Source organism: Fukomys damarensis, unplaced genomic scaffold, assembly GCF_012274545.1.
Source record: "Fukomys damarensis isolate Sample0158 unplaced genomic scaffold, DMR_v1.0_HiC HiC_scaffold_3, whole genome shotgun sequence".
Taxonomy (NCBI): domain Eukaryota; kingdom Metazoa; phylum Chordata; class Mammalia; order Rodentia; family Bathyergidae; genus Fukomys; species Fukomys damarensis.
In genome coordinates this window covers 9,662,167-9,687,986 of record NW_022900915.1, presented here as the reverse complement: position 1 = coordinate 9,687,986, position 25,820 = coordinate 9,662,167, and the positions used below count along the sequence as shown (strand labels likewise).

The window sequence follows — 25,820 nt, the reverse complement described above, 5'->3', positions numbered from 1 at the left end:
AAAAAGACTACCTCTACTTTAAAAAGTACAAATAAATTCAATTTAAATTAAAAAAGCATTAATGTAATTCTTGCTATGTATTTAGGAGCATAAATGTTCATGATCACTATTGTACATTCTGATTGAAATTCATAAATAATACAAATTTGTTCTAAAAAATGGTAAGATGTTGTAAAAAAAGAAAGCACAACACTGAGAGAGACAAGAGAAGCCAACTGAATGCTTCAGCTGAATCCTGCTCACTGCTCAGAGTGACCACACAACTACAAATGGGCCTAAGATCAGAGCTGGGGATTTGCTGCTCATTCAGTCTGCTCCGTTCCTATTGCCCTCACTTGGTTAAAAACCCTTGTTTCCTACTACTTGGGACTCTGATGATTAAAGACTGGCACTTTTGAATTTTCAAACACTGTGTCTTCCAAAGATAGCAGACAACTACTTCACACAGTTCTCAAGAGAGGAAAGAGAGATCTGTTAGAAGAATGGTGATATGAATTTATTGAGAGAGAGTACACTTAGTCTTAACTTTTCTAATATTAAATGCTACAGTTTAGGCAATAATTAAGGGTTCTTTGGATTATATAGCCATTCATTTTAGATGCAGATCTTACAAACTCTTCAGTGAGATTTGAGTCCAAAGAAAAGTAAAAATAATGGAATTCATGATCCTGGAAGTTGTAGAACCTGAAAATACATTTTTTAAAAAAAAGTTCCAGTAGGTAAGAAAATCTAGATGTCTTTAAGAACAACCTTAATATGATGTTATCCTTGCAAAAAAAAAATTGCTAATCACAACTACCTGGAAAAAAAAAAGACTGAATGCTTTGTTTAGCCCTCATGCATTTGTAGTGAAAAGTTCTTAAGGAAATGATTAAATTCCTGGGAACTCCTTCCTTCAGACTGCTCAGATAAAATGCTGACTCTGACTCAAGACTTTCACTTGCCAATCAATAACTCAGGTGGGAATAAAAAATGTTTTTTTGAAACATGTTCTTCTGCTTAAATTTACTCAACTGCTGAAACTTGATTTGTAACTGGAAGATACAGTTTGGGCATCTTCCTCACTTTGTTTTCCATAGTCTTTCCTCTGTTCTTTTTCTTATTTTTTGATAGAACATAAAGGACAAGACTATACAGTGATTAAGAAGCACGCATAGCATTTGCACTCATGTTGCTAGGCAACAAGGGCCATGTTATAAGCTCAAGGAATACATTTTGCACATCTGTGTGAAGGAGAGATACAAGGAGCTAGCAAGAAAATTGTGTTGATAACCGAGGGATTAGTACTTTTGGACACAGGTGGTCCTGAATTCACCTGAGAAAGAAAGAAACACACACACACACACACACACACACACACACACACACACTTACTTTAAACCTTTCTGGTAGTTATTTTTCCAAAATGATTTTAGAATTCTCTCCCATGGAAAGTTGCCACATTGTGTTATGACAATTATCTCAAGAGAGGAAGTAGGTGCAGTTGAGGGCTGAGGAACCTATAACTTGGGTTATTTCAACACCCCTCTGCCTATTCCCACTGGGCATGCTTCCGCTCTCACACGCACCAACCCATTCATCCAGCTGATTAATTACAACTGTATTTTCTGACTTATAGTCAGCAGCTCCTGTCCCCTGTGATCAGCATTTAACCTCTTTAGTTGCTGTGAAACTAACATTGTTGACAATAGTAAATCTGTTTTGTTTTGTTCTTATTACAAAGAAATGCATGATCATTAACAAAAGAAGCAGAATAACACAGACCACTGAATAAACATCAACATCCATTATCACGTTCACCAGAGACAAGCAATGTAAATACGTTGGTGCATATCATTCTAGATCATATTCAGTATATACACAGACAGATTTTCTTATATTATCTGAATACATAAAGCTATCCTGTTATAACTTTATAAATTCAACAATAGACAACATAACTTAATGACATCTATACTATATCATATTTATTTAAGTATTTTCATAAAACTTCAGAGATGATAGGATAAACAGTCAACTACAAAATCATATTACTGGGCCAGGGATTTAGTTCAATGGTGTCACCACCTGCCTCACAAATTCAAGGTCCTGAGTTCAATCCCCAGTACTGAAAAAAAAAAATATTACTGATCTTAGTACATCTTCCCAGTCATCCTCTGAACCTAATCACAGCTAGCTTGTTTTATTAATTCTCCAGTCTTAATCACTTATTTTTCATGTCTACAAATATTACCTTAGTTCAAGCATCTTACTTGGCCTCTCACAATGATGAGTCAAACTGGACTCTGGTTTTAAATGTCAGAAAAGTGAACTCAAATCAACTTAAGCAAATGCAAATGCATGACTATACTGCCAAAAGGGTCGACAGAAAGGGCCAGCTAAGCACACAGTGGGGACCACAGATTCATAAGATCAGTGGGACTTGGCTTTATTCCCTCCATCCCTCAGCGACTCTGTGATGCCTTTATTCTTGGGCAGACTCTCCTCTGAATGTGATGAAATGACCCTCAGCATCTCCAGTCCTGTACAATCTCAGGAAGTCTAAGGGAAAAAGATTCCTCTGATTCAGTCCTGGATGTCACGCTGAAACCTCTGAACCAATCACTACAGCCAGGGACCAGGGACTGTGAGCCGGGCAGAGCTAGAGAACACGCCCACTCCGGAGTCTGGGGAACAGTTCACTCCACTCAAAACACAAGACTCCAAGAGTCAAGGAGATATTATTTCCCAAAGCAAAATCAGGCAGTGGTCAGTAGAGATACTCAGCCGTCAAAACCAATATATTTTCACTGCCATTAGCCTGTGGACAATGCTCCCTCAGTCACTTTCTTTCTCACCAGGCTCCGTGCATGGACTGTATACATCAGCTCCCTTTCCCTCTGCTTACTGGTGGATTTAGTCAACAGGACACACCAACAGGAAAGTCATCAAACTACAAAAGGTGATACAAAAATACAGTGTATACTTAAATCTTTAGAACTTGATTACAGTAAAAGACACATAGTCATCAATCCCTGGCAAAATACTCCCTACTTCAAAAACACTTATTGCATAATTCTTGCCACTTCATAAAGCAGTTATGGAAATCTTCCTTCATGTCTTCATAGGGTATAATAGAAACGACAGTGAATGATGCTGCCAGGACCAAAGGGAAAGTCAGACTTGTAAAAACGTTACTGTGTGTCTTCACCACCTTATTCACCAGACCTGGCACCATGCAATTTCTGGCTCTTCCCCAAAGTCAAAATTACCATGGAAGGCAAACATTTTGCATCAATATAGGACATCATGGCACCGATGAGTGCAACTAAAGACACTAAGTAAAGATAACTTCCACAACTGCCAGAGGAAGTGGCAAAAATCATGGAATGTGGGCATTAAAAGTGAAGGGAATTATTTTGAGGGCCAAAAATGTCAATGTGTGTTTTACTGTAGTAATATTTTAAATTTAAACACACTCTGTGTTTGTTTTTTTGTTTGTTTTGTTTTGTTTTGGTACCAGGGATTGAACTCAGGACATTGCACTTGGGAGGTAGGTGTGGTGCCACTGCACTAAATCCCGGGCTCCGCACACTGTATTTTTTTATCACACTTAACGCATTCCATCTTTTCCATTGGCTGGATACAGATTGACAGTAGTTATGCTCCTATATGTACCGAAGCCCACAGCTTCTGCTGAGTAAACATCCACAACCAGCTATGGCTTTAGGTTCTGACAATGACTCTCTTCCCCTACCTCTTCACAGGATAAGAAACTTGCATCCGGAAACAGGGGTAGTAACATCTCACTGCCATTGTTAACACAGACTACTCCACCATCCTTTGTTGGTTTTAACCCTGAACACACATTTACCCTATTTGTGTGCACCTTATCTTTGTTATGGGGTCTTCTCGGCTGCACTCTTCTAACAGGCTGCTCCATCTATCATCACTCTCCCAATCACAAATCTCCTTAACCACTAAACCCTTCATTTAACAAATGGATGTGAGTACTAAAAGTTCAAGGTTAAGGAGTCTATTAATGTAGTACAAATCACCAGTCACTATTATTTAGGCTTTAGTGATCACAAAAGTACCATTTATCCTGAATGCTTTCATTTTGGTTGATTTACGATAATGTATCTGGAATATGCTCCATTAAAGCTCAGACTTCCAAGGAAGGTTTTTTAAAAATTTTTTAAATTTTACTGGTACATTTATGATAATATATCATAGGGAATTTGTGCCTGTATATGATAAATCTTGTTTCCTTTTTTCCAATTTCTGTCCCCTCCTTTCAACCTCTCTCCCCTCTTTATCTACAAAAGCCTTGTTTCCATTTATTTCCTTCCATTCTTTTTTATTCTCCCTTCTTTCCTTTCCTCCTCCCCCCTCCATTGTTCCCCTTCTTATTTGAAATTTTTCTTCCCATTTTCCAGTATCTATTATACATTTTTGTTCTTATTTATAATTTGGTTTTCTCATACCAGAGTAATTATGTGACATTTACACATGTGTGTTCAACTCATTTCTACTTAATAGTATGGTCTTAAGGTGTATCCACTCATCTAGACATGTCTCAGTCTTAGCCTTCTTTACAGCAGAGTAGTACTCCATTGTATAAAAAACTCACATCTTTATTCATTCATCAGTTGATGGGCATTTGTGCTCTTTCCAATACTTAGCCATTACGAACTGTGCTGCGATAAACATGAGTGTATACATATCACTGTGGTATGATGCTTTTAATACTTTTGGGAAGATACCAAGAAGAGGAGTCACTGGGTCAAATTGGAACCTTTAGATTTAGTTTTATGAAGAATCTCCACATTGATTTCCACAGTGGTTGCACCAGTATATACTCCCACCAACAGAGAAGAAAAAGGGGCTCCTTTTTCCCCACAGCCTCTCCATCATTTGTTATTGGTTAATTTCTTGATAATAACCATTCTTCCGGGAGTGAGATTGAATCTGTGTTGTTTTGATTTGCATTTCTCAAAAAACCTGTGATGTTGAACAATTTTTCATATATTTATTTGCCATTTATACTCCTTATTTGAGAAATGTCTATTCATTTCAGATGCCCATTTTTTTATTAGGTCTTTAAATTTGGGGGGTCTGATTTTTTTTTTACTTCTTTATATGTTCTAGAAATTATTCCTTTGAAGAACAGCTAGCCAATCTCTCTAATGAACACAGATGCAAAAGTCCTCAATAAAATGTTGGCATACAGAATACAAGTCATCAAGAATATTATACACCATGAGAAGTAGGGTTCATCCCAGGAATTCAGGGATGGTTCAATATGCATAAATGAATAAATGTAATACACCATATTAACAGAGCCAAGGACAAAAACCATATGATCATCTCCATAGATGCAGAAAAAGCATCTGACAAAGTCTAACACCCATTCATGATAAAAACCCTACAGAAAACTGGAATAAATGGTCTTTATCTCAATTTGATAAAAGTCATCAATGACAAACTAACAGTCAGCATCACACTAAATGGGCAAAAAACTGAGAGCATTCACTCTAAAATCAGGAACAAGACAAGGAGTTCCACTTCAATATAGCTCTGGAAATATTATCCAGAGCAATTAGACAAGAGAAAAAAAATAAAAGAAATAAGAACAGGAAAGGAGAAAGTTAATTTATCATTATTTACAGATGACATGATACTCTACGTAGAAGACCCTAGAAACTCCACAAAAGACTTCTAGATTTAATAAACAAATTCAGTGGCATAGCTGGCACAAACTCAACTCTCAAAAATCGGTGGCATTCCTGTACACAAATAATAAACTCATTGACAGAGAAATTAGGAAAAAAAACATCTTTCACAGTAGCATCCAAAAAAGAAAATGAAATAACTAAGAATCAATCTAATGAAAGAAGTAAAATACCTTTACATTGAAAGCTATAATACTCTGAAAAAAGAGATCTAAAAGGATATTAGAAAATAGAAAGACATCCCTTGTTCTTGGGTAGGAAGAACCAACATAGTGAAAATGGCCATACTTCCAAAATTGTTGTACAAATTAAACACAATCCTGATTAAATACCAAATTAGACAAAACAATTCTAAAATTCATTTGGAACCAGAAGAGACTTAAAATAGCAAAAGTAATTCTAGGTAATAAAGGAAAGGCAGAGGGCATCACAATTCCTGATTCAAAATTATACTATAAAGCTACTGGGCTCAAAATGGCATGGCACTGGCAAAAAAGCAGATCAAGGAGCAATGGAATCCATTAGAGGGTGTAGAAACAATTCCAAACGTATTCAGCCACTTTATCTTTAACAAAGGAGCCAAAAATCTTCAATGGAAGAAAGGTAGCCTCTTTAACAAATGGTGCTGCAAAAACTGACATTCCACATACTGAAGAATAAAATTAGATCCAAATCTTTTGCTGTACACTAAATAAAAATCAAAATGGGTCAAAGGTATAAATATTAAAACAGAAAAACTAAATCTGTTGTAAGATACTATAGGTAGATCTCTTAAAGACATTGGTGTAGACATGGACCTTGTGAACAAAATCCCGATCACACAAGAATGATGGCAAAGAATCATCAACTGGGCTCTCATCTTACTAAAAAGCTTTTTTTTTATTTTGCACAGTGAAAGAAACTGTTAAAAGAGTAAAGAGACAACCTACAGTGTGGAAAGAAATTTTTGCCAGCTGTTCCTTCCTAGTAGGATAGAAAGAAATTGAAAAAATGGAGGAAGAATGGGCAAAGGACAGAGGGAAAGAAAAGACATCACGATACAGCATAGACTTTGGAGTCATAAAACCTGGGAGTTCAGCTTAACACTTCCCTGGGACTCTCTTCCCTCTTCACTGTGCTTCACAGTCCTGATCTATAAAACTCTGGGATTAGATCAGATTGTCTTTAATTTATTATGTTGCAATGAACAATTATTAATGATGCTTGTAAAAAAACACCCTTAAAATACTACCAGCTCAAAGAAACTGAAGGTATTTTGTTAAAGTGAATAAAAATGTCTCTCAGAAAATTCTTTTTTGAAAAGCAATCATTGAAGTTAATAATGGAAGGGAAACCTAAGACACTGACCTCAGTTCAAGACAAAATTGTTTCTGTTCAGATTTTTGTTGCAGACCAAATTTTACATACAGACAACATGAGGGCTAAATGGAGATCTGCAGTGAAGCCCAAGGAAAACACTAATGAAGCCAGCAGGAGCCCACACAGTCTGGCCATGAGAGTAAGGCAAGACTGGAAATATGACAGAGAACCCACAGAGGAGAGAGTCCCCACACTTCTTTGATGGTTTGATTGGTCCAGTCAAGATTGAGGAAACTGTAGGAGGACAATTTTAAGAGTCCAAAGCAGGAAATGAGCTGTAAGTGACAGAGTGACAAACAGAAAAGCATGAAACATATCAAAACTATCAAGGATAATGTAGCTCATTTATTCTGAAATTAGGTAATTGATAACATTAAAAAATATACAAAAATAAGCAAAAGTTCTGAGATATTTCATACTAAAAATGTAACCATATGGTATACATAAAATGTACCAAAGAACTTAATGGAAAAATTTTAAAATAACAATAAAAAGCTTTTATATATGCCAAAGAGCAACACCCCTAATAGCCAGGGTAGGGCCAGGGATTTAGCTCAGTGGCAACATGCCTGCCCCACAAGCACAAGGTCATGAGTTCGATTCCTGTTACCAGAAATTAAAAATCCCATGGTGCTGGGGGAGAACAGTCAGGGTAGAAAATTCAGGAAACAGTGTTATACTTGGGGAAAAAGTGAAGTGAATAAGGGGAGGCTATGTTCCCAAGGCTTGATGTTTACTTAAGCAAGGTAAGGTAAGAGCAGAACACCTGCACTAAACCCAGGGAGAGTCCAGCAACCTCAAAGAAACGTACGGAAAAAAAAAAAAGCACAGAGGAAGAGTTAGAGTTAGAGATCAAACTAGCCTTATGTTCTGGCAAAATGATTTGAAGTTGCTCAGCAGGTAACTAATCAGCTGGTAAGTGGATGCTGCAAACACTACTGGGAAGTATGGTGAAGTCCTAGCAGAGCCAGGACACAGGAAGACAGAATTATAGCTCGGCAGTGTTGACAGTGGGGAGGGTTTAGGTACAGGCAATGGGAGCCCTTTTGAGTAATCTGGAACATAGATTCTATAATTTTGCATTGTATATTACTGTAGCTATTAGTCACTCATATTTACAGAATACTTGATTGTGGCTGGTCTAAACTCCTCTGTGTTGCAAGTGAAAAACACATTCCAGATCCTGATGATAAATTAACGAAAAGGTAAACTACCTTATTGGTAATTTTATATTCATTATATGTATAAATAATGTTCTGTATGTGTTGAAGTAAATAGTAGTATAAATTATTAAAATGAATTTCACATCTCATTTTGCTTATTTTTAATATACATATTAGAGGATTTAAAGTAACATATGTGGCTCACATTTGTGGTTTGAATTACGTTTCTATTGGACAGAGTTATTCTGTGAAGACCTTGCCTCTCTCTCCAGGCATCTGTGATATGACACTGGGGAGGCTTCACCTAGCCATCATAGTCTTTCCCTTCTCAGTCAGAGCCTGGGTTTAGCCTAACTGAACGAAAACCACAGTGGAACTCAACAGCTGCCATATCCACAGAATGGACAGTCCCTTCAGAATGAATACACACCTACCTAGGAGAACAGTCACAACCACCTTCTATACATGTACACAACTATATTTGTATGTGTCCAAATAATATCCAGAGATAAGAAAGGAATACAAGCCGAATCCCTTGTTATAGTGAGATTTACATTTCTTCTGTCAGGGGTAGTCACTTGTTTGGAAACTACGCAGAGTCCTTATGCTTGTTAATAAGAAGAGATTCTTTGAAATTCAAAAGAATATTTGAACTTCATGTCTTTATTTCTGAAGAATAAACCAATTAACTGAGAGATAATTCCAGCATAAGGCTTCTAATAATCAAGATACTGCCCATGCATAAGAGAATAAAAAAATAAGCTTTGTTCTGTGATTAAAAACCCTCTAGAATGAACTGCCAGACAGCACAATTGGATGCCATTCTCTCAGCTACCTTCTCTGAATTTTTGCCTTCTCCAGACCTGGAGAGCCATCCAATCCTTCCAGCTTTGCCAATTGCAGTGCGACCTCCCACCTCGTATACCTTTCTTTCAGTACTTGTTAGCTGCACCAAACTTCTGGTAGACTGTTTGGTCAGTTCATGGTGACACAATAATTTTCCACAGTGATATATGCAGACTTTGCTTAAGCTATCAAAGGAGTTTCTTCAGAGCTAAGCTTCAAAGTAACTCTGAGTTTTAAAATTAGGCTCCTCTATGAAAGGATTTTGGCTCCCATATCAGACATTTGCAATGTTAGGCTGTCAAATATGCATACCCCCATTTGTTTGGTAAAATAACTCGGTTTTCCTTGGAGGAACTACCTTGCCCCCAGCTTCAGTCCAGGCGGGTCTGAGTCAGGCTAAATCTGTTCTTTGCACCTCTTCTCCAGTTGGCAATTCTCTTGGCTAATAACACCATAATTTCCCTGGATGTCCCAGCGGATATACAAACCAAGATGGTTCAGAAATTATTACATGGATGAAACCTGGTACAGTGAACTTAACATCGACACTCTGTTGGAACTGTTGGAACTCTGCTGGAAAATATGTGTTTCATCTGCTTTAGAAGTTGACAGTAAATAAACTTAGAACTTCAAGGTGTTTATCACTGGTAAAATCCTTGCATAAGAAAAGGGCCGAGTAAAAATAGAGACCAATTCTAATGACTTTGTTGAGGTCCTGGGGCAGCAATTTTTACTTCTGAATTTTTCAGTTAGGTGAGCTAATAAATCTCATCGTTAAGATACTTATATTTTATTTCCTCTTGCTTTAAACTGGAAGAATCTTAACTAGCATAACTCTTCTAATATTTAGCCACTGCATGGATGGATAATCCATATTTTTTCCTATACATATCTTCAAAGAAATGTTCTCATGAAATCTCTCTTGATGTAAGTTCACCCCAAATTTTCTTTTTTCTTGGTCCTTTTCAAAAAATGATCTGTAGGGTATGAATATGATTATTGGAACTTGCCTTGATCTGGTCCATCCATAATGGGAATTCAAAGGTCAAAGGCTAAGTTTCTTATAACACTCAACATCAAGTCATCCTTGCTAATCATTTGGATTGTATACCAGCTCTGAGTTTTTGGATTCTGTATGCATCCTAAGACCCAGAAGCCAATTTTCATTCTGGCTTTGACTGGTACCCAGATGCATGCCTGTTAGTTCAGCCTGTCTCTTATAATAATTACTCCAAACCCCTAGGATCCTGATCCCAGGATCAAGAGTCTACCAGATCATTCCTCCTAATGGAATTATTGGTGAATCCTTGGTACCATTTCAGAAGTTCCTCTAAGGAAATTTAGAAACCTTTAACCTGTCTATGCTTAAAAATTGTCAACTTCCAGATTACTGATTGCTTGGTGAATGTTACCATTTTCTGAATTTCCCTGATGCCAATTTCTTGTGATAACATTAATTTATGGTTCTATATTTTCTCATAACCAGCTTTGTCCTGATGGCTAAATTAATCTTCAGATCCTAGTTACTTCTCAGTTAACCTTTCCATATATTCCAAAGGAGAGCAAGTGCCATAATAACAGCATTCTCTCTACTTACAGTTTACCATCCCATGGCATTGCCGTTACTATGCTGACATATGTACACATGTACGAGAAGAAAAACACTGATCTAAGAAATCTGGAGTCTGCTATTTATGGTAATAAATGAAAAATTTCCATTTTGCCTTGAGCTGGTTTTAGATGCAAAACTGTATCCCTTTCATAACCTCTCAAATTTTCCTTTTTTTAATTTCTAAATTGGGTTAATATTTTCTTCTGGCTGGTGTGTAGCTGAGAGATCAAGCACATGCTTAATATACATGAGGTCCTTGGTTAAATCTCTGGCACCACAAAAACTGAATTAAATTAAATTCAAAAGTACTTCCCCTATTTTGCTGGGTGTTCTGAGATGTAGATAATAATGCACATGAAAGCCATTGTAATGGCCTGGCATGGTGGTGCACACCTGTAATCCCAGCACTCAGGAGGCTGAGACAGAAGGATTGCTGTGAGTTCGAGACCAGCCTGGGCTACATAGTGAGTTCCAGGTCAGTCTCAACTACATAGTGAGGCCCTATCTCAAAAAACCAAAAAAAAAATAAAATAAAATAAAATAAAAAAAGCACATTGTAAACTTTGAAGTACCATATACATGAATTATTAATGGAAACCTTTGTTACTAGCCAGACTATTACCTCAAACTTCATTTCAATCACAAATAGCTATATGTAGTATAAATACTTGGTGAATATTTGTCAGTTCATAATAATGTACGCAAGTACTCCTAAATCTTTATTTATATAACAAAAATCAGTGTTTTCTAATAAACTAAATGAGGAACTAGAAGGGTAAAGATACTGAGGAGAAAGATGAGATAAATGGGTTCCTTTTCCCCCTCAACCCACCAGCATTTCTTATTATTTGATTTCTTCATGATGGCCATTTTTTTTCTGGAGTAAGATTGAATCTTAGTATTGTTTAAAGTTTTGCTTTTTCCAATTTACAGACATATTAAACATTTTTTCATGTACTTATTGGCCATTTTAAGTTCTAAGAAGTGTCTGTTCCTTTCAGTTTCCAGTTTTTTGATTGAGTCCTTTAAGGGTTCTAAGTTCTTTGAATCAATATGCAGTCCTCAAAAGGTTAAAAATAGAAATTCCATTAGATTCACCTATTCCCTTTCTAAGTATCTTCCTGAAAAAGTTAGACATAATACTACAGTGGTACATATGCACCCATGTTTATAGCAATACAATTCATAATAGCTAAACCTCAGAAGTTGCCTATATGTCTATCAGTAGATGAATGGATAAAGAAAATGTGCTATTTATATATGATGGAGTACACTCTGCTGTAATGAAAGATAAATTTGAGTCCTTTGTAAGAAAATGGGCTCATAATGTTAAGTGAAATAAATTGGACACATGACCTTAAAAATTCCATGACTTCTCTTACATGAGAAACCCAAAATATAAATAAAGAGCAAAATAAAAAATGGATAATAAGAAGTAGTGAGATAACTCTTTCATAGATCTTTTGCAAACTGTTATGGTTTGGGTCTAGATGTCCCCCTTATGAGCTTATCCGAAACACTTTCCCAGTGGAATCACACAATGTAGTCAACTTTGTACCAGTCATTTCTCTTTTGTTGTTGTTGTTGGGGGGGGGGAACCAGGGATCAAACTCAGGTCCTTGAGCTTTGTACCAGTCATTTTTTACCAAAGTATATCACAGATTTTTCTGTCAATTAGCTCCAAACTCAGCTCTATTTTCTCCAGGCTCGCCTTCAAAATATTTTCTTCTTCTTTCTCATATAATTTGCTATCATGTACCAAGAATTCTACTTCATAGATTCCTTTAGAATGTATGCCCTTTCTTTTACCCCCTGTCACCCAGTGGGTCTTCTGACCCTTATCCTATCTCCACTGGACTACTACTCAGCCCCTTAAGTCTCCCCAGCTCCTACTTGCCTCTCCTCACTATAATCCAGCCTGTTCTTCACATCAGGGCCACATCCTTTTGAAATACCTAACGAGAGCTTCTCCCTTCCTGAAGACAGATCCACTTTCTGGACCTTCCATATCTAGTTTTCTACAATACGAACTTACCATTACCAGCATTTTTTGAGTGCTAAGAAGCTAAGAAGCTTAAGCTTTCTAATTTAACATTTTAAAGATAATTCTATATTTTTATATATGTATAAGCAGCACTTTTTTTGAATTCAACTTTTGAAGGTTTGAGCAGCAATAATTATATATAGTGAACAATGGTGGCATTGGAGATAAAGTAAAGCTAGAAATGTTGGTTATACTGTTGATAAAAAGAGACTATAATAAATATGCATCTATTCTGGTATGCACAAAGGCATGATAGTACTGAAACAATCAAAGATGAATACTTTGTATAAAACCTTTCATAAGCACTGAAATTAATAAAGCCATTATAAGTAAAGGAGCAAGTGAGTGGGCAGAGGAGAGGGGGAAAAAGTTTATTCTTATATTTCTTCAGAGATGCAAATAAGAACATTGCTTGAACACCATTACCTGACTGATAAAGCAGTAATCACTTAGCAGGTATTCATCTAGAAACCTGTTGCAATTCCAGTTCCTCAATTAAAAAAATAGCTTAATTCAACAAAAACCTATTTGCTAAATGGTAATAAGCCAGATTTCCAGGGAGAAGACAACAGGTACTAAACATCATAGTATGGTTCTAAATGCTTGGAGATAATTACCACTGTTTTTCAAATTTAAGTGAAGAGGTGAAAAGTCCTCAGGGGCCAGGCAGATAGATTTTATGCCATGATAAACTGTACGCTGCGGCTGTGGAGGAGATATAATAGTTCGAACTGGCTTCTTTTCAGACAATAGGAAAGCACAGGTACTCTGATAAGTTCAAGAGAAGTGTCCAGCTCCCATCAAATGATTTTAATCATTTGCAAAATCCCAGACAGGCCAAATGAGTGTATCTGCCAGGGCTTTAGTTTGGGAGTCCAAGTCTAAAATATCAAATGATAGACTTTGCACAGAAGAAATCTTCAGAAAAGCAAACTGTGAAATTCAAAGGATAGACCTGAACATCCAGCAAACTTGGGTGAAAATACTGGCTTTGGTATCCCCTAGAAATGTGACTTGGGGCAAATAATGATCCTCTCTGTCTTGGTTGCTTCGTATGTAATAATGCAAGCACTGGCAGCAATTAACTTCTGGGTTTGTCAGAGTTAGAAGAGTATATAGGTCACCTGTTTGGTCAAGTGAGCTATAGCAAGCTGTTCTTATCAAATGTTCAATGTAGCAAATAACAAGTAATTTTATAATTTCTTATTATTGTCCAAGCTCATTTTTTTCTGATTTAATTATAGTTGAGTAACATTTTAACCTAAATTTATATATACTTTAGGAGCTAGCTTCGACAGAAGATGATTTGGTTCAGGTAAATCACTTGCTAGCTGTGTGGGCTTAGGAAAAGTGCATTAATATCTCTGAAACCTTTTTTAGTGTCTCTTATCTACTGTACACTGTGTGCCTGCAAGAGGCTAAAAGCTGCAGAGCAAGTTTCAAATTATGGAAAAGAGCCTGAAAGAAATCTTTAGTAATTCTTGACATCAATTTATGCTTCTTTTAAAAATAAATGTTTTATTCTTAATTATTAGTTTAATTGTACAAGCTTGCAGAGAATCCTGTAACAGTGTGATACATGTATACCACATGTAATGATCACATCAGGGCAGCAGACACATTTCTTTATGCTGTTTTAAATGTTTTGATTAGCATGTAACAATTGTACATATTTATGGGGCACAGAGTCATAGATCAAATCAGTCTTCTTGAATCTCTTGTTAGTCTGTTCTTATAAAGAAGGACAAAAAGACCCCGTCATTCTGTAATCCAGGTGACCCTACAATACAGACCATATTGTAATCCTATTAAACATGGAGAATATTCTTACTGAGTGTGAGCTGAAAATCATATAGCGCTTGTACAATTTATTGTAAAATATGCCATTACCTATATCCCTACCAAGCTTTTTGCATTGACTGACTAATAAAGGTCCTAAGAAACTAGAAAAATTCTATTTGAATTTGAGATTTAAATGAAGATTAGTTATGGCTCCCAGAGCTCCAAAAGAACCGAACTACCAGGATGGGTATCATATGACTCAGATCCAGGTACCCCAGTGCTGACTGAAAAGCAGTTCAGAATAATGCTTGTGAGTGGTAGCTTTGAAAAAAAATGTAAACTTTGATACCAAATTCACCAACACACAATTCTGTGTGAAAAAAAACAATGAGAATTGGGAACTGGAAGTCCTGCAACGATTTTTTTTTTTCTGGAATTCTTCAGTCCCAAGCAATTTTAGTATGGAGCCCATTTTGATCAAGTATTACACAGAGGGCCTGCTCTTCTCACTCCACTATATGTAATGACCAAGTCAGGGCAGCTGACACATTTCTTTATACTTTTTAAATGTTTTGATTAGCACATAATGATTGTACATATTTATGGGGTACAGAGTCATAAATCAGATGGAAATGAGGTGGATTTTCATTATCACGAATTTTATGTTTTGTCAGAGACAAAGTGCAACCTTCCAGGCATTCAGAAGCTACAATTCAAAGTATTCCTGCGCCGGGGATTTAGCTCAGTGGTTCGGTGGCCTGCCTTTCAAGTGCAACGACCTGAGTTCAATCCCCAGTACCAAAAAATAAATAAATAAATAAATAAAACAAAGTATTCCTGAATTTTCTCAGAGCCATGGGCTACGCAAGTTGATCTTGATGAGCAAAACAAACTCAGGAGCACTTTTCAGTAATACCCTTTTCAGTAATAACCAAATTCTCCCAGATGTAGCAACAAGGTGATCTAAGCAAAAGCTTCCTACAACAAACCAGACTGAGAGTCAGATGTTTACATCAATGTGAGGCCATGTGAGGTCTTGGTTCTGTCCAGTCCAGTCCATCAGATCCCATAGCTATACATTACAAAAGAAGTCAAGATAAAAAAAAAAGATTCTATAATGAAGTCGTACCTGTTCTTTGCCACTCTTTCTTGCAGTTAGAAAAGGCTAGAAGTTTGAAGAACTACATCTTCCAGACTTCCTTGTCTGCTGGCTTTTGATTATGTTTTTGAAATGAGAGGTTCAGAATGGGAAGTTAGGTGATAAAAGGAAAAATAGAATCACTTTTCTCCTGTATCTGGAGGTGCTTTCAGAGGGGACAATAGCAACAAATGATTTCAGAAGCTCACCAGAGAATCAGCACCATCAGAGACAAATATTAAAAAAAAAAATTAGGACTTAAAAGGTCCAGTGGATACCAAAGCAATGAAGAGACTTAAAGAGCACAGCAATTAAATAAGAGTCCTAGAGATAATAAATGCATACATCTCCTTTTTTTCCTTAGTAATGACTCAAGAGAATGTTTACCATTTATCCTACGCACACCATGTTCAAGACCCTAATGATTTTACCTGTGTTACTTATAAGTCTCATAAAGGTTCTACTTCCAGATATCAAAACCAAAACCTCTGAGGGAGTGACATTTTATCCAAGGTCTCAAAGGTAGCAAGTGGAAAAGTGAAGATGGAAACCTGCATCTTGCCATTTCCATAAATCTCCCTCTTCCAGCAACCCATGGTGCCGCCAGTTGAAATTGTGGCATATGCACATGGAAATCGCTACTTTAGTTCCACAACCAGCACATTTTACACACTGAAGACCATGACTTTGGAAATAGAATCGTGTCATCCTCCTTCTGGCGGTCTGTGACTTCTCTGGAGGTCCCTCGTGAGTCTGCGAGGCCTAGGGATTTCCAGCACAGGGTGAGTCCCAGCTCCTAGTTACTGTGCCCTTGATCTGATCGAATGACTTAACTGAATAATCACCTTTTTGTCAGTCAAGCAAAAAAGCTGAGTATTATTCTCATTTACATTTCTAAAGCAACATAAAAATGTCCCCTTTTGAAAGGTACCCACTCACTTTCTCCTTATATGCTAATCCAAGTTACAGTTTCAGAGCCTGAAAGGAGATTTCCTGCAAAACCTTTCACTGCATGGAAGTCATACCTGCTCATAATTCCGACTGCCAGGCTACAAACAGGAATTAACGCTGGTTCCAGGCCAAGCCCATATTGATGAGTCTTTAGGGTGTCCGACTTGTACGCACTGATTTCAAGTTCTACGAATTATTTCAAGGCTTTGGAATATTTAACATTAAAAATTCCAACTTCATCCACAGACTTTTGTGAATCATAATATGTACTGTCACCAGTATTAATAATCAAATCAAAAACTAACTACCCTGTTTTTAAGAAAGCTTGTCTCTTTATGAAGTCTGGATAATTTCAATAAAATTTTGTTGTCATATTGACAACTAATTAATATATTGATCTGAAGTACTGAATGACAATTTAACATCATGACAGAGTTAAGGTAATTAATTCAAAGCCAGCCACACACACACACACACACACACACACACACACACACAAGTATATATAAAGCATTTACTTTTATATTAAGATTATATTTTTAATCTCTTTTTTTCAGCTTTCATTGAGTTTATTGGTACATTTTAGGGATACAGTACAGTTACATTCATTGTTGGGATCCTGTATATATTTTTAATCTTTAAAGTAGTCGACCTTTGTTATTCAGATTTTCTGTTATATAAAAACGTGTATAATTTTAATCCACTGTTCAAAAGCATTTAGTGACTCCTCAGTACATGCAAACAAGCTTCACTACAGGGAGACTAAAGTAAATTATCCCCGCAGGGATACAGCTCCCTCCTTCCTTCGTTCTTCTTTTCCTCCTTCCTTCCTTCCTTCCTTTAAGCAGCTAACAAAAATGAAAAACACATAAGATTTTTCAAGAAAGCAAATTAAATGAGGCATAGAGAAAAAAAGACTTAGGAAAATATAATAAAAAGGCATGTCATGGCCACAGTACCCACCTAGCGATCATCTACCCTTGCTAATGGTAACTATAAAATTGGCTTTCAGTTTCCTGCCACCCTAGCAAAGGAAGGAAGATACTATTACTTGTAGGATTCATAGTTCATATAAGATGCTTTCTGCTAGCTAATGAAAAACATTAATAAGGAAGCGCATAATTATTTTGGAGAGAAGAAACAGAATCTTAAATGAGGATGTTCTTACTGAAGAAAGAAAAAAACCCAGAAACTCCAGGGGCAGCAAAGTAGGAAACTGTAAAGAGCCCAGCAGGAAAGGAGTTGAGTCAAGGCTGAAAAAAGCTGCAATGAAGAAGAATCAAAATAGAAAATAAGACTTTCTTCACTCGACGTCTGGTATCATTATCTCTGGTAGAGAATCTTCTAAGTATAAAGTTGTACATATATATATGGACACTCCTTCACCTACTTATCTCCTGCGTGAAAGCAGTACTTTCTGGAATTAGAAACTGATAGAAAATATTCTTAGAAGGTAGAAATGTTTAAGTGCAATAAACAGCAGGAAGTAAAGGACAGGACAGAGCCTGGGCTGCTTTCAGGGATCTCACTGGAGCTGAGGAAAAACACGTCAGTGAAAGAATCTGGTAGTGAAATAAAACAGAAATGTGAGCTAACTTTGAGGTCAGCGGTATTTTAGGGTCACAGTAAGCATCCTTGTCGGCTTAGGGATAAGATAGGCTTGGAGTAGGGGAGCTCATTTCCCAAATGCAAGTGGGTTAAAAAAAAAAAAAGTCCTACAAAGAGTAGCTGCTGCAAAATCAACAAAGCCACTCTTTCCATTTTCCTTTCATCAGTCCTTCTCAGAGAGCACAGCTGTCTCCTCCAGAGCCCTAAGAGGGAGCAAGGAGACCAAATAAATAAACCAGGTCGGTGTCAGGTTATCTAGAAGAAGCAACCTGTTAACTGGTAAGCCTGTGAGACACTATTTACCAAGAGACAGCACTGGTCAGAAATTTGTCTCCCCAGCTAGGACCTGATTCACTGCAGCGTTTCATCATGAGTCAACCCATCCTACACCCACTGCTCTCTCTGCAGTACAGCCTTAAAGAGGAAAATGCTCGTAATGTGTCTTTTATTTTTAAAATCAAGAGCTAGTATTTCTTTTCCTTACTCTTACCTTATAGTTCACACAGAACATAGCTGACTATATATCTTACTATGGTGTTCTCCTGTCGTTGAATTCTTCTCTATTTACATGTTTGTTTTCTAGCTAGACTGTGAGAGCCTGGAGAACAAGAATGATCTAGCACGTCACTTAGGAATGTAATTAATACATAAAATAAAGAAATGCAATGACCACATCTTCCCAAGGTTGGCAATCATCCCACTTTCTGACTCTCTAAGATATCCCAAAGTCCTTACTTCCAAACATGGTCTTGCAGCATTTTTCACCTTAATTCTTTGAGCCTGTACATGATAACTGCCCCCAAGTAATCCTTAATTACGTTAGCGTTATTTCATTTAATTATGTTATGTTAGTGTTAGTTTCTGATGTTTCTAGCCAAGGATACTGACAGATACAGAATAGTAAGGATCCGACTAGATTAGCAAACAATTAAGACACAAACTAAAAATGAAATGATCAGTATGGCTGACAAAACACTTAAATGTAAGATTCTCCTAGCCCTGAACATCAACTAGGACTTCTCTGTCCCTTGTTTTCCGGGGGGAAAAATGGGACCCTTCTGTTATACAGCCTATGGAAGAGTGAGACCTGCACTCAGATTCCTGAAATTTCTTCATGGTCTTTATGCTCTCCCACCATTGTGTTCCTATTGGGCACCCATTCACAAACAGGCATTCTTTCTTATAAACCACATTTCTCTCCCCAGACAGCAACTTCAGTTCAGTCACCTCTCCAATTTGTACACAGAGGCACACACACATACACATGTAAATGCACATACATATTGACAAAAATATTTATAGTGTGACAGAAGGCAGAATAGATATATCCTCTTGAACAGCTTTTTCACTCTTTGCGTGTTAGCTGTCACATACTGTTGCATGGAGGACAATAATGGTACAGGATTATTTTAAAAATTGAGTGGGATAATACAAGATAAGTTAACAGCTCACGATTACTTTGTAACATATAATATAGCAAACCTTCAATATCCAATTTATAGCCATGCTGGAAAATTCTCCTGAAAGGCTGAGTTCTGAGGAGGTCAGCATGCAAACATATATCTGTTTAGTTGTATTCTGTTTTGTTTTGTTTTCCACCCTAAGTGCTCTCAAGGCTCCCCGTAGCGGCTGTGCTCTTGGTTGTTTTGTCCTGACTAAGCAGAGACCACACACTCCTTCTGGCTACCCTGGAAATTTCTTCCCCCTCTGTTCATTCATTTTTCTCTGTCTTCAGAGCAAGTAAAATGATTCCACTTTTGTGCTTGGGATTCAACCCCTCCAGCTCTCACCCCTCCAGCCTTTTTATGCAGGCTCTTGTCCAAATAAAGACATCTCCTCCCCAAAGAAGAGCATCTGCTTCCTCCTATCAAAATGATAAAGTGTGCCCTAGCTACTTTCACCTGGAACATCAGTTTCTAGACCTTAGTCATTTGCATAGTACTACTGTGGGTTTTTTCCTCACGTACATTTATTAATACATATTTTTTAAATTATGTGTTGTCTCTAAACTTAATCTTCCATTTTAAATAAAATTATATGAAAAGGAAATTTCACTTCAGGACTCTAAATGACAAAATAGCATTAATCTCCACAATGAGAAGGTAACCTTGGAGTAAAGTTTTAATTTTGAAATAAAGAAGGCCCGAATTCATTATTCGTTACTAATGATGCGTGCATCGCAGCATTACAACTTGGTGAATGTGAGTCAGGACCGCTCCTTTATTCTGGACAATGAAGGCTGTGTTGAAGAGGAAATGAGTGGACAGTTGGTGACATGTGCCTGCTGGGAGGAGAGGTGAGGAAGGACATGTGTCAATAGGGTCTGGTTAGAAAACTGACGAGAGGGTGGTCCAGAGAGAGGCTGTGGGGTGTGGCAGCATCTTGTGCTCTGAACCACTGTTCACCAGTACCCCGGAGAACGGCTAATGTTCACGTAATTGAATTGTATTCTTCTGTCAGGTTTTAATGCTTCTAAAAATAAATATTTAAAAGCTAGCAATGTAAGGGATTACAGTATCAGAATTAGCCTTCCAAAAAGTGCATTGTAACCAGCTGAACTAATTTGATACAGTGTCTGGAACTTAGAATAATTTTATAACAGATCACTGTTGACATTGCTCATTCTGGCCTTTCACTTAACAAAAATAAAATTGAGATTCTCTGGATTCCACTATACTTTCTCTGTGTAAATAGTTCAATGAGCTTTCAAGGCAAATTTCTACACAAACCACTGGCCTGAAAATCTGTGTTAAAATGCTAAGCATTGGCATCAAGTTAGTGCACTTAGTGACAAAATTCACGATGTTTTTTATTGACGATGCAAACAGTTGTATTGCTAAATATATAGCCCTTCTTTTAGATGAGAGTGCACCAGAACACAAGGTGCACTATACAGATAGATAGATAGATAGATAGATAGATAGATAGATAGATAGATAGATAGATAGATATAGAACAACTAGCTCAGTGACAGCTCTTTACTAAGTACCATGTGCCGGTGATTGTGCATCATGAGACACTTTCTGTCCCAAGGAGTTCCCCAGCAGGATGACAGTGCAACTTAAATCATATTGCGCTAGAGTTTCTGTCAAAATCTTTGACAGATCCCATTCGTCACAGCTTTCTACTACCTCAAACACAGAGCCATAGTCCCTTGATTTATACCTCAAACTTTCCACAGGTCTTGAGTGAAAGACAAATGGCCCTACAACTGCATATGAGGATTTGGTTGTTTGTTTTGTTTTGGTGGTGGTGGGAGGATGAACCCAATGCCTTAGCATGAGCTATATCCCCAGACCTTTTAAAAAATTTTTGAGACAGGGTGTCCTAAGTCATTAAGTTGCCTAGGGTGGGCTCAGACTTGAAATCCTCCTGCTTCAGCCTCTCAGAGCTCTGAGTTACAGGTGTGCATTACCCTACCTGTTCACAAGGAAAATATACATATATTTTAGGGTGTATTTTAGCTGTGGGTATCTATGAATAATCCCAGCTTCAAATGCTAGGAAAGACATAACACTTATTCTTTACTGAACATAATTTTGTACACTATTTGGTTGTACCGAATAAAGTGGAGCAAGCCTGTATGAAAAAAAAAAAACTTCCCTAAAACTCATCTGATTATTTGATCTACAAGTTTTCCAGGGAATTATCGGAAAATAAAACAAAAACCACTTAGCTTTATAAAATGATACCATACAAACCATCTCATGTCACATAACTATGTCATTTAATCTGATGCCCTGGCTGAAAAAAAAAGAAAACACACTAGAGGATGCTGAAAGGTGCTACTCAAATTTACATCTAAAGTTTAGAAGTACAGATAGATGTTCTTAAGCCATTTTATCCCATTTAAATACATCTTATTGCAGAAATGAATATCTATTTTTGACAGCCATCTCCATAATGAAGCTTTTAGTATCAGCAGCTGGGAACATTTGCAGCCATGTTACACTTATCATTTAAACTGAAATGATAAAATGTTAACAACAAAACAGTACCACACAGGTGAAACAGTGTGGTTTATCAGAAACACCAAAGAAAACCTACATCCATTAACTCTAACTTTATCACAACAGATTCTTCAAGGCTTCCTAGGAGAAATGTCAACCACGTACAGCCCAAGAGATACAGAAATTTAACACACCTCACATTTGCATCAAGTTTGTCCATTACAGGAAACAGGCATGGATAAGCTGGACTTCGGTGCCCACAGGGTCCTAGGATGGAGGAATAAAAAGAAGTTAGAAAGGAGAGTAACTTGGGAAAATAAAAGTCTTTGTCAAAGGAAAAATACCAAATAATCACTGCTTCCTGTTTATTAAGACTTATCATTTTTGAAATATTAACTAAACAGTGTTATAGCAAAAAGCTATTGGCATATGGATGTATGGTAAAGATAAGCATTGCAAAAACTGCTGTATATTTTAATGATCCCCTGGGGATTAAAAGTTATCAGCATTTCTCTCTACTTTATTTAATTCATTTATGTTTCATTTTGTGCTCTTCCCAGAAGCAAAGCTAATTTCTATGTTGCACATAATGACACTAGAAAGTGACAATAAGTAACTATATTCTTGTGATTAAAATAGTATATTGCCTAAAGTGATTAGCTAATTTGTTGTCTATGAGGATTTTCAGGTTTTATTAAAAAAAATATGGTGGGTAATCATAGCTCTTCCTGAGAATCTAGTAAACTCTTAAGAACTCTCTGCCCATAAAACAATGCATGCACAAACATACATACTTTCCTGAACCCAGGAATCCAGGAACACCAGACTGATCCACAAATCCCAAGCTAATAAATCATATTCAAAGGACTGTTGACTTTCAAGTTACTGAAAAGTTCCTCTAGCACAGGTCCGCTAGCACACACTCCTTATTGGATAAGGGTTCACTGATCTCAACAAAATTGACTCTCACAACTCCACAGTTACATTTTTGCAGAAGAATATCTAGATTTTTCATCATATTTATTCCACAACATGGTAAATCAAAGAGCACAGAGTCAGATCTAGGCTGTCTTGTCCAGAATTCACTTGAGCAAGTCCCTTTTCCTTTTGAGAATCATTCGTATTTCAGTACAAGTTAGAGACTCGAAGAGATCATGTTGGAGCACACTTACAGATCTGATGTTAGATAATTTTGCCTGCTGGTGTGCTAATTGAATCTTACTAAGAAGAACTTTTAAATCTGTTTATTCAAATAACAAAACCATGAAACTCAGCCCAGGCCCTTAGTTTCTTTGCCGAGGAAAACCAAACACAAGAGGCCAGCAGCCAGGAAGAGACTGGCCAACCACCAGAGCTTGAAAGGACTAGGAGATGCTCCATCTATTTCAATGTTTGTCTTTTAGAGACTCCGAGCCTCATGGGAGCTTCTGTGGGCATTTCCAGAATTACAGCAGATGAAAGGAAGTCTCAGCCTGCAGGACTCTGAGTCCCGTACTTTGACCCAAGAAAAGTAGCTCTGTCCAGGTCTGCCTATCTTACTTTTTAAGTTCAGAATGACATTTATCTTGAAACAGACAAGTAAAAAGCCCTACATTGAGTGGCAAGGTTCAATCGTCTTTTCTCCTGTCTCTAAAATCATTGCTGAGGTAATTATATTTACTCTAGTGGCTTAAAGGTTATCTTATTCACTGAAGACTCCTAAAGTTACATCTGTAGCCTGAGTCTTTCTTAGACTTTAGTTGCCCGCCTGACATTTCAAGTTGGATGACTAAAACATATTCCACATTGAGCTTTTCCTTCCCCACTCCTAAGATAGGCCTGCTCCTCCATCTCAGTCAGTGCCCACAATTTACCCAGTTACTCCAACCAAGAATCTTCTTTTCCTCACACTCTAGAGCCCAACCAAAAGCAAATTCATTTTCTTTTGCTTGAAAATGATTCTTTAATCTTCCTATGCTAATTCCTGTCAGAACTGGCACATCTTGACCTGAGTTCCTATCTCCTTTCCCTGGAATATCGGCGTATCTCCCTCCCAGGTCTACTTCTTCCCCCAGCAGCTAGAATTCTGGTGCACAGAACTCTAGAGGCTTCTTGTCATCCTTAGAATAAAATCCAAGCTCCTTGTCATGGCCAACAAGGCCCCATTGATGTAGCCTCTGCAAACTCGGATCCAACCATGTCCCATTCCTCCCGGGTGTCCTCATGTTCCTTGACCACCACAATGGACTCTCACCTCAGGCTTTTTTATTCAGCTCTTTGCTCTGGAATTCTGCCATGAAGATCTCTCTCGCTTCCTCAGGGATGCTACTCAAACACTATTTTCTCAGCCTCCATCTCACCCTAATTAAAATCTTAGAATCTGCTTTCTAAATATTGCCATCCTCTTTGCCTCCTCAGTTTTTAAAATCTGAGTACATATATTAGATACTCGATTTCTTTATCTTTTTTCTTGTGACTTGTTTTCCTCACTAAAATACATAGTTTGAGAGGGTTTAGGACATTGTGTTGATCACTGTCATATCCTCAGTATTAAGAAAAACATCTAGCATATTGTATCTTCTTCATAGATATTCGTGAGTCAATTAAGAAGTTATCATTGTTTTCAAATGAGGAAATTGAGCCTTAAGGATTTGTGATTTTCTCAGGGGGAGGTAACATATACCATCCCAGAGTACAATAGTTTAATTTTTACAAGTAGCCAAAACTATATTATTTTAAATAGGTACCCTTTACTAAGTGGTAGTAAGTGCCAGAGATTGTCTTTTTCCTTCTCCTCAAATCTCTGAGCCTTTAGTTCCATTCTACAGATGAGGAGATGGGACTGGAGCAGTTAGCTGATGTTCCAAAGACATATGGCTAACATCTGATCCACCTAGGAACAACAGACTCCTGACCGTGGACTCTAAAGCCCAAGCTTTATTTTACACAGTCCTTATCATAGCACACTTCCCCTTCCTGCAGCAAAGGAGGCTCTTGATAAAAATGGACTTCTGCTGTAATTCCTGCTGAATGTTTATTCTTTTTCTCTTGGAATATTGTCTTGACTTTCCTTTGTGGAACCACCTTTCCCCCATCCCCAGTACTAGTGATCATCACCAAAGATGGCCAATCAGAACAGTCCATTCCTGGTTATAGACTCCATCAACTCATTGGCTAGACCTGTGGAAAACAGCCCTGGGATTTTTTTATAGAAAGAGTCTCTCTTTTCTCCCGTGATGTGAAACACTATGAAATTGCTGGTGACCATCACTGTCAATTCATGGGAATGCTCATCTGTGAATGACATTAACCCAAAGTAAAGCAGAGCAATGTCCTGATTAAATAATTTGACGCTTAAGATCCAGACAGTTTTATACCTAACCTTCCCAATTACATTAACCAACAAATTCCTTTTTCCCTTCTTAAGTAAGGTTGAGTTGCATTCCAGCCATTATTTGCAAAAAATTCTAAGTATTTAAATGAAAATCAATATTTCACCAGGATGCGCATTAGAAGAAGCAAAACCAGTTAAAATTAGATAAAGTTCATCTCTTTGAAAGTGCATTTGAGGGCTGGGGATTTAGCTCAGCGGTTCGGTGGCCTGCCTTGCAAGCCCAAGGACCGAAGTTCAATCCCCAGTACCAAAAAAAAAAAAAAAAAAAAAAAAAAAAAAA

General features: G+C 37.3%; 1 protein-coding gene across 1 annotated transcript in view; it reads right to left on the bottom strand.

The window, feature by feature from the left end:
- Nucleotides 1-25,820, bottom strand: part of Htr4 (5-hydroxytryptamine receptor 4) — a 134,413-nt gene that overhangs the window by 96,138 nt on the left and 12,455 nt on the right. The window contains 1 exon segment of the mRNA XM_033766745.1: nucleotides 22,362-22,436. Coding sequence (XP_033622636.1) covers nucleotides 22,362-22,387 — 26 coding nt within the window. The 5' untranslated portion in view covers nucleotides 22,388-22,436.